We start from the raw sequence: 10,105 nt of genomic DNA on the forward strand, positions 1-10,105 counted from the left end.
CGGGCTGAGGGCCTTGACAGCGGGAGCCGGTCCCACCGCACCCGTGCGGGGCGAGGTCGATGGGGCAATGGGCACAGGCTGAAGCATTAGAAGCTCCAGCTGGACGTGAGGAAGAACTTGTTGGCTGTGAGGGTGCCCGAGCCCTGGCCCAGGCTGCCCAGGGGGGCTGGGGAGTCTCCTTCTCTGGAGATCTTCAACCCCCGCCTGGGCGCTGTCCTGTGCCCCCTGCTCTGGGTGAGCCTGCTTGGGTGGAGGGTGGCACTGGGTGAGCTCCAGGGGGCCCTTCCAGCCCCTGCCATTTTGGGATGCTGTGTGATTCTGTGAAGTCGCTCCTTTGGGAGTGCGTGGGCCCCACCGGCGCGCAGTGGGGTGCAGCAGTGTGTGAGGAGGCACTTGGAGCCCCGGGGAGCTGTGCTGGAGAAGGAGACGGCTGGAGGTTACCCACGGTGATAACGTTTGTTCAGTATGTGTAAAGCCGGCTGTCACCCTCCTCTTGGATGAATAGGGTAAGTTATAAACCATAGCCTGGGCGACAGATAAGTACTGGCACCTGAAGCCATTTCATGCACTGGTACTGAGCCTTTCATGCTCTGGTACTGCTGTTGTGCTCTTCAAGGCAAGGCTCAGCACAATTTACCCCTAATCACCCTGAACTCTCATCATATGATGTTGTGTGCCTATTTGTTCATTAATTCACCTAAAAAAAACCCCACAGAGTAACTGATTATATTTTCACCACTGACATATGCTTTCTCTTACAGAGAGCCAAGCCTCCTAAAGAACAAAAAAGTCAACGTTCTGTCTTGGCCTGCAGACAGAAAGAAAATGATCTCCTCGAATATGCTGATTTCTTAAAGCTGTACAACCAGTATCACAGAGTCTATGAGTGGCACCAACGAAATGAACAAAAATGGCTGCACAGTGTTGTGCAGAGGAAGGTGGATGCGACAATGCAGGAGTATCTGGCAGGGACTGAGGAGAGAAGAGAGAGGTAGTAAACAAGTAGCTAATACCACTTTCTGCCCTGCTTGTTTTAAACTTCAGTGTGTGCTTAGGGGAGTGCTTATGGGAGAAACCACTCAGCTGAGCTCAGCTCTGTATGTTAGGCTGTGCATCGTGGCATCGTGTTTGTTATTCATTGTAACAGAAGGTGTAGGAATGCTTAACTGGTGGTCAAGCAGCAATGGAGGGCAAACACTAGCCTTTGGACTCTCGTTGCTAGTACTAGTCACTGGGCCAGTCGCTAGAGATATGTATTCAAACATTGTAGTACAATTTTGGTGGCATTTAGAGCCTTCTCTGCCAAATGCGGGGTGGAAATAGTATTGTAGCACTTCCATTGCTTGATTTTTAAAGATAACAGAGTACTTTGATAAAAGTGTCAAGCTCTAAATCTTGGGTGTGACTGAGGGTTTTGTTGCAGTCTCGCTAAGTTAACGTTAAGGTCCTACAAGGAATACTTTGCAGTACAGGCAGTTAAAAGAAACGAAAATTTGGCAGAAGTCTGCCAAAAATAATAAAGGTGAGGCATAACACCATCTTGTAAAGAACAGAATTATGCTGTCCTGATCTTAGAAAAAAATCGTATGGTTTAATTTCTCAGTTACTCTTTCATGTTAAGTGACTTTGGAGCGTGAAGGTTGTTGATTTGGTATCGTGGTCTGATGTGTCTTCGCAGGACAGGAATTGTACAGTGATTGCACGGAATCTCAGGAGGTTCCTTCCAACCCTAGTGATAATCTCGTCCAACCCCCTGCTCAAGCAGTCACCTAGAGCAGGTCGCCCAGGACTGTGTCCATTTGGTTTTTGCTTATCTCTGCACATGGAGACTCCACCGCCTCTGTGGGCAACCTGTTCCAGTATTTGACCACCCTCACAGTAAAAAAAAAAAGTAAAAAAAGGTGTTTTCCTGTGTTCAGGTGGAATTTCATATTTTAATTTGTGCCCATTGCCTCTGGTTGTGTCACTGGGCACTACTGAGAAGAAGCTGTCTCTCTCTTTTCTGCATTCCCTCCCTTCAGGTATTTATATACATTGATAAGATCCCCCTGAACCTTCTCTTCTCCAGGCTGCAGAGTCCCAGATCTCATAGGAGAGAGTATTTTTAGGAGAGATTGTCCTTTTAGGAGAGGTGCTCCAATCCCTTAATCATTTTAGTGGCCCTTCACTGGACTCAGTCCCCTAAGTCTGTGTCTTTCCGGTGCTGGGGAGCCCAGGAACAGACCCAGCACTCCAGATGAGGTCTCACTGGTGCTGAAAGGAACGATCACCTCCCTCGACCTGCTGGCAGTGCTCTTCCTCATAGAATCATTGAAGGGTTTGGGTTGAAAGGGAACTTTAGAGGCCATCTAGGCTCTCCCCCCTCCCGCAATGAGCAGGGACATCTTTAACTCCATCAGGTTGCTCACAGCCCCGTCCAACCTGGCCTGGAATGGTCCCAGGGATGGGGCCTCCACCATCTCTCTGGGCAACCTGTCCTGGTGTTTCACCACCCTCATCATAAAACATTTCTTCCTTATATCCAGTCTGAATCTACCCTGGTTTAGTTTCAAACCATCCCCCCTTGTCCTGTCCCAGCTGGCCCTACTAAAAAGCTTGTCCCCCCCTTTCCTCTGGGCCCCCTTCAAGCCCTGACCGGCCGCACTCAGCTCTGCCCGCAACCTTCTCTTCTCCAGGCTGAACACCCCCAACTCTCCCAGCCTGGCCTCAGAGCAGAGGGGCTCCAGCCCTCGCAGCATTTTAGTAGCCCTCCCCTGGCCCCGCTCCCACCGGTCCATGTCCTCCTTGTGCTGAGGGCTCCCAAGCTGGACGCAGGGCTCCAGGGGAGGTCACATCGGAGTGGAGTAGAGCCGCAGAATCCCCTCCCTAGATCTGTAGATGCTGTTGGCTTTCTTTGCCGCAAGGGTGCATTGCTGGTTTATGTTCAGCTTGTGTGCCAGGACCCTCACATCCCTTTTTGCAGAGCCACTTTCCAGCCAGTCCACCCCCAGCGTGTACCAACGTGTGGGGTTATTCCTCCCCAGGTGCAGGATTTTTGTTGAACTTCATGGTGTTTGTTCTTACTTAGCTGCTTAAGATCCCCGTGCTGTCTTTGCAAGGAAACTCAGCTCGGTACGTGGTGAAGAGAATGCAATTCAGTTTCCAGAATTAGTAGGTCTTTGGCTTTGCTGCTATTAACTCCCACCAGCAGTGCCAGCATAGGTCCCTAGCATTATTGCTCGAGCAGTAACAGGGGCATCCCATTGCATAAAAGTGAGAGTGATTTCCCTGAGGCTGCTGTGGTATTCGGGACAGAATTAGTGTGTTTCTGGATTCCTTAGCCCCAGGTTTCTTACTGCTAGGATTAATAGAGAGGTAAATGGTGGGGTGTTTAGAAATTGCCGATTTTCTCATTGAAGATCTTTCAGGATGAAGTGATTTGTGGAGTGATGCTAAAATAACAAAAGACAGTTTGAGAGGAGAAGAATAGATGTGTAGAGAAGGGTAGTAAATAGCAGGAAGGGATTACGCTGAAGGATAACAATAGTATAGGATCGAATTGATATCAACTGGTGATAAATGTAGTCTGGAAGTTAGACGAATTTGTTTAATGGGGGACTGACATTGTAAAGCAGCATTGGAAATAGGTTTGTAAGAACAGGAGCTTAAATTGTGCCAGGACAGAATCACTCACGTTGTGCTCTAAGATCCCCTCCATGGGCACAACAGGATCTATCCCAGAGTTAATATTTGATGTTCCCTTCTTTGACACTTGCAAGAAGTGTTGAAAGGAGCCCGGTGCCTATTTTGTGCTCATAACAAATAAACCAGAACTTTATAATTCAACAGAAGGATTGTTTTAGCTTTTATTTAAATGTTTTCATTACAGGCTTCGTGAGCTTCTGGAGGCAGAGGAAAATAGGTATTTTGCTGAGATGGAGTCACTTGAAGAAACGGCACTGGAGAAACAAGAGAAAATGAGGGAGCGAGCAAAATTACTGAGAGAGAAGAGAGAAAAAGAAAGACAACAACTGGTGGCTGAAAAACGAGAGCAGCAGTTCAGGTATCTTGCAATTTAACAAGAAGTTGACAATAGGGCAAGTGTTAAGGGCAAGTGTCGAGTGCTGCCCCTGGGGAGGTCAAACCCCATGCACCAGTACAGGCTGGGGGCTGACCTGCTGGAAAGCAGCTCTGCTCAGAGGGACCTGGGAGTCCTGGTGGACGACAAGCTGACCATGAGCCAGCAGGGTGCCCTTGGTGCCAAGAAGGCCAATGGTATCCTGGGGTGTATTAAGAGGAGCGTGGCCAGCAGGTCGAGGGAGGTTCTCCTCCCCCTCTACTCTGCCCTGGTGAGACCCCACCTGGAGTACTGTGTCCAGTTCTGGGCTCCCCAGTTCAAGAAAGATGAGGAACTCCTAGAAAGAGTCCAGAGGAGGGCAACAAGGATGATGAGGGGACTGGAGCATCTCCCCTATGAGGAAAGGCTGAGAGAGTTGGGCTTGTTCAGCCTGAAGAAGAGAAGACTGAGGGGGACCTCATCAACACACACAAATATCTTAAGGGAGGAAGTCACGAGGATGGAAGCAGTCTGTTTGCAGTGGTGTCCAGCCACAGGACTAGGGGCAATGGGTGCAAACTGAAACATAAGAGGTTTCAGTTGAATATGAGGAAAAACTTCTTTACTCTAAGGGTGACAGAGCCCTGGCCCAGGCTGCTCAGGGAGGTTGTGGAGTCTCCTTCTCTGGAGATATTCAAGGCCCGCCTGGATGAAGTCCTGTGTAACATGCTCTAGGAGAGCCTGCTCTAGCAGGGGGGTTGGACTAGATGATCTCCCGAGGTCCCTTCCAACCCTTGCCATTCTGTGATTCTGTGATTCTGTGAATAATAAACCATGAAAGGAAAGGTGAATGTGATAGAAACGATAAAACAAGATAGAGATGAAGGCAACAGGTACAGAGAACTGCACCGTCTCCATTATTTGATTTAAGTGTTGAGATACCATGAGATGTTCTTCCAAGTGTAGTGTGAAACTCCTTGTCCTGTGTGAGCGTCCCTGCACTGCCACCTGCCAAGTCAGCTGCTTTTGTAATTCCTTGTTCTGGCATATAGTTCTCTTTCAGCTTTATACTATTGGAGCAAAAAGGGTTCGTGGGAGGTTAATTTGGCCTAAATCATGCTTATTAAGCAAATACATCAAAGATCCTTGAAAAGTTAAGATTGTCCAAAAAGACTGTTTTTATTTATTGCGTACTTTTCAAGAGTACCAGCTGAAGCTAAGATCCTAATGCAATCTGAAGTTCTGTGCCAAGTCTTCCTGGATGCTGAGCTTGGCAACATCTTTTGAAGTCATTAAGATTTGCAGGTGCTTATCAGGCCCTGAGGCCTTGGCATGAAATGTGACTTGTTCAATTCTTGGAAATTTGGTTTTCTGAGGAAGGGATGAAAATAATATTAATGTAATTTAACTGTAATCATTTGAAGTGTCTCTTCCCAGTCTCCCATGGTGCTATGGAAATCCACAACACCTGCTTCTCAGCGTGCAGAGGCCGGGGATAAAAATCAACATTTGCTTACACTTGTGCATAAACGCTACTTCACTAATTTTACAGATAATTTTGCTTTCTTAAATGTGGGGTTTATTGACCAAGACAGGTGTTCTAAATTCAGATGCTGGCTTTAAAATATTGGCCCTTGCAATTTACAGTTCCTAGTTTGCTCTCTACCTATCACACAAAATAGTTGAAATTCATGTTTAAAATTGTTTAGAGGAGACACTGCTGGAGTGCCTTTTATTTTGTACTTGTAGCTTGTCTTATGTACCAAGGAGAAGGGATACAGCTTGTGATTTAGACACCTAGCAGTAGGTGTCTAAGTGTTGGTATCTTTGTATTCACTGGGAATCTGAAGTTGCATGCTACTCAGCAGATCTTTGCTGAGATCCGGACAGTTAAAGGAATCTAATGTCATCCTAAAATAGGCATATACTGGTCTGCCAGTTGAACTGCACCCTAGCCTCCACTGACTGCATTGATTAGAGTGGGAATTTAGCTCACTTGTAGATTCCTGTTTAGATGCGTAATTTTAGATATTTTAATTGCAAAATGAATCCCACCAGTGAATCTTATCATCTGGTGATACATACTTGGACTTTCATGCTGCAGTTGCCTGTCTTAATGTCTCAGATCCTCTTTCTTCCCAGTACAACCCCAGTACTATATGGTTCACTCAGTCTCATGGGACCATTCCCGGCATCCTTTTACCTTTCCCAGTCTGCTCTTGGATCTAGGCAATATTCATACCACATAGTAGCCGATTAAGAAGTGTTGCTGGAGCTTTACTTGGTGGCATTCTGCTGGCTGCAGTGTTTCGGAGGGTTTGGAGGCAGCGAAATCATCCTTCTTGACGGCTGTTGTGAGTGGCAATCTTTGAGTATCTCTGCAAAGGAATCTTCATCCTACAGTGCACAGAGTCCTTCTCTTTGAGTGGCCTGAGGTAACGGAAATAACATTTCCATAGTCAGTTCCTCCCTCTGCTCTCTGTCTCTTTCTACTTTTAAATTGAGGTCCCTTTAAAACCCCAAAACTTTAATAACTCCAGCTGACAACAGTTCACCTTGTCTGTTGATCTCTCCTTCAAAAGCCAGATACCTTTCTTCATGTATATGCTTAGAAATATTTTAAAGTTTTATCTTCTCTGTCCTTTTCCAATGAGAAAGGAAGTCTGTACTGTGGTGATCGATTCTGATTAGATTAGTATCTTCTAATACCTGAATCTCAATGTATTTGTTGTCTTTAAGTAGCCCCAAATCTGTTTTTCCCCCCACTGTTAGCTCTAATTCTTCTTCCTAAACCATCCTGGTCCATGCAGAGATCTGGGAGCTGGCTTTGCTGCTCAGGGAACCAATGCTTACTGAAACCAGAAATCTGTAGTTGTGTCACAACCTGTCCTCTAGACCAGTGGTCTTCAAACCTTTTTGACTGCTCACCCCTATCAGTAAAAAAAAATTAACACTCACTCCCAGTATGTTTACTTATTTATAAATTATATACTTGTACTAGTGTATTATGCATGTTATAAAACATATGCAAATGTAGAAATTAAACCAGGGTGAGGTAAAGATGAAATGAACGCTATTTTTATTTTTAATGTTCTTAATGATACAAACCAGACTTTCCTCCTGCACCTCGATGGACTGTCTTGCACGCTCTGCTTTGGAGACCGTTGCTCTAGGGCACACCCAGAGGAGCCCTGGGAGGTTGTTCCAGGAACAAGTGGTTACACACATGATTTTCTGTTTCTCTTTGCCTCTGAATTTCCGACTATTTTGAATGTCTTTCTGAAACCTAATACAGACTTCGTATTTCTTTTAACTTTAAGCAAGGCGCTCCACCCTTTTGCGGGTATAGATTCTCAAGCCTGAGGTATAGGAGCACCTATAGCGTACAGCAGTCCAGTACGTTATTCCACAGTACTAAAAGGCAGCTCTTTTATCAGCCACGTGGGCTGGGCTTGGAGCTGTAGCCTAAGGGTGTAGATTAAACAGCTTCCCAGTAGTGATGTGAGCCAGGAAGAGTCCTTTGTCGCAAGGTGACAGAGGGCACAGTCCTTGGACCGCCGGGGTCCCACTGGAATTTATTTTCCTGAAGGGCTACAACTTGTATGAAATGATATTCAGCCAGTTTTAGCCTGAGGGCGTGTTCGTCGTTGGTGTCTTTAAAGAAAATTGCAATGTCTTAAAATTTGCATAAAGCACATATTACATCCTCTTTCTTGTGATAACATCAGAAGCATCCATACAGAGAATGTTGTTATCACAGCAACTTTGTACTGCAGCCATAAAATGAATAAATAACCGGGGTGGGGGGGGGAGGGGAGGACATAAATGCAGTTTCTGTCTTTGGGAAGTGGCTACATACAGGCACAATTTCAATGTTAAGAAGCTTAGGATAGCAAAGCGAGGAAGAAAAAGAGCCATCTGGGGGAGCAGATGTTTACAGGTTGCTGTAAAAGCTGCTTTGAAGGAATTATTTTGATGAAATCAAGCAATTGCACAGTTATTTTATATTAAAATTCTAACCACGTCGAACTTTTATTTAACTTCCCTTCTGAGAATTCAATTAAATTCAGATTAGTTTATAATCATGGAAAAGAATAATTAATTCTTTATTCCTTCACTGTTGAGAGACCTTTGAACCCATTGTGTTAAGGTAATACAGTTATTTCTAATGTGTAAGATTTCAAATCTTAATAATGGCATGTTTCCCTCAGAACATTTGAGAAATATGGTTTTCATGAATAGAAATTAGCACTGGAGTCTTTTAATCACCACTCACTCCTACCCAGGAGTTGGAAGATAGATCCCAGTGTTAAAATGTAAGAAAACCGGCAATGGCGTAGTATGTTAAAGAAGATAAAGAAGTCATTATCCCACTCTACTCAGTGCTGGTCAGGCCATGTCTGGAATACTGCGTACAGTTCTGGTCCCCACTGTACAAAAAAGCTGTGGACAGGCTGGAGGGATCCAGAGCAGGGCCACCAAGATGATGCAAGGCCTGGAAAGCCTCTCTTAGCCATATGAGGATGGGCTGAGAGAGCTGGGTTTGTTCAGCCTGGAGAAAAGGAGGCTGAGAGGGGATCTCATCATCATGTACCACTATTTAAAGGGTGGCTACAAAGAAGATGGAGACTCCCTTTTTATGAGGAGTGACATGGAAAAGATGAGGGGCAATGGGCACAAGTTAATCCTGAGAAGATTCCGATTGGACATGAGAGGGAAATGTTTCACCGTGAGAACAGTCAACCATTGGAACGATCTCCCCAGGGGAGGGGCTGACTCTGCCACATTGGACACTTTCAAGCCTCAGCTGGACAGGGTGCTGGGCCATCTTGTCTAGGCTGTGCTCTTGCCTCGAGAGGTTGGACCAGATGATCCTTGAGGTCCCTTCCAACCTGGGATTCTATGATTCTGTGATGTTTGACCTGCTTGAAGGCAGGGGCACCTCTTGGAGTGTGCTGTGGCTCCCAGCACACATATCGCTGTGCTGCTCTCTGCTTTCATTCTTGGGACCACCACTGAATGCATGGTCAGGAGGTTCCTGTCTCCTACAAGGAAGTAAACCAGCCATCCCTTTTCACTAGTGTCTCCTCTCCTCTATTTCCTCACCCTTCTCTTCCGAAGACCTGAGCTGAGGATGGTTCTTCATTCCAGGGACGGTTTCGCCTTTAGAGGACACAAGCCCAGCTCTGGGGGAAGAACACACCCTTTGGTTAGAGGATGTGGCATGTCCTAGGATTGGGGGGGAAATGCGCAAAGTGTGGAAGGTTTTATCTTACAGAGACTTGATATTGATGAAGCAGGACTTGGCAGGTTTCTTCTTGGTCAGGAACAGTTAGGAGGTTAGAAATGCCTTCTGGATATCAGGTAAAGTAAGAATTTTGTTTTCACGGCATTGCTTTCCCTTTTATCATTTGTGTATAGTGCTTAGCAACTTTCACCACTGCCTCCGTGGCATTAGGAGCTTTACAAAGAGAGGGTGAGGACGGAGATGCCCTTGGCCCCAGAAGCTTGCAGCTGAAATGTGAGGCAGCAAAGAGTGAATGCTGACAGGAAGAAAATGTGGTGAGACCTCTGCTTCTGCATGAACTCACAGGTCCAGCGTTGTGTTCTTTGGCTGCATCTCACTCCTGCAGCACCAAGGGAGAGCGAGGGGTAGCAATCTTTCCCTTCCGCAGTCGCAGCTCTGATTCTTGCACCGCTCCACTGTAAGTTTGACCGGTTGGATGGCTCTTGCTGTGACACTGAGAACAGGGTCAGGCTGGCTTTCGGCACTGTCACTTTTTCTGTCTGTCAGCAGCTTGTTCAGCCGGTTCTGAACTGGAGGAGGGCTATTTGGGGAAATGCTTTTTGTGGTTTATAAGCCCGAAGTAATTTTTCTTAGGCTGGCTTAGCATGGAGTATTATTGGTAAAGCTTTGGAAGGTCTTGTAAACCAACACATAATTATTACATGCTGGTAGTTGCCTCAGCCATATATTAATGTTACCAGGAGCTGTGCTCGTTCTGCAGTTGTGAGCAGGAGGTGATGAAGAAGCAGTGTCAAGTGAAGAAGCCATTATTCTAGAGCATA

At 46.1% G+C, this 10,105-nt stretch overlaps 1 protein-coding gene across 1 annotated transcript in view; it reads left to right on the forward strand.

The window, feature by feature from the left end:
• The first annotated feature begins 276 nt into the window (after nucleotides 1-276).
• CFAP53 (cilia and flagella associated protein 53) overlaps nucleotides 277-10,105 on the forward strand; it is a 19,436-nt gene continuing 9,607 nt past the window's right edge. The window contains 3 exon segments of the mRNA XM_009647706.2: nucleotides 277-506; nucleotides 762-991; nucleotides 3,869-4,042. Coding sequence (XP_009646001.2) covers nucleotides 498-506; nucleotides 762-991; nucleotides 3,869-4,042 — 413 coding nt within the window. The 5' untranslated portion in view covers nucleotides 277-497.

This window comes from Egretta garzetta, unplaced genomic scaffold (genome assembly GCF_000687185.1).
Source record: "Egretta garzetta isolate BGI_Z169 unplaced genomic scaffold, ASM68718v1 scaffold179, whole genome shotgun sequence".
NCBI classification, from domain to species: domain Eukaryota; kingdom Metazoa; phylum Chordata; class Aves; order Pelecaniformes; family Ardeidae; genus Egretta; species Egretta garzetta.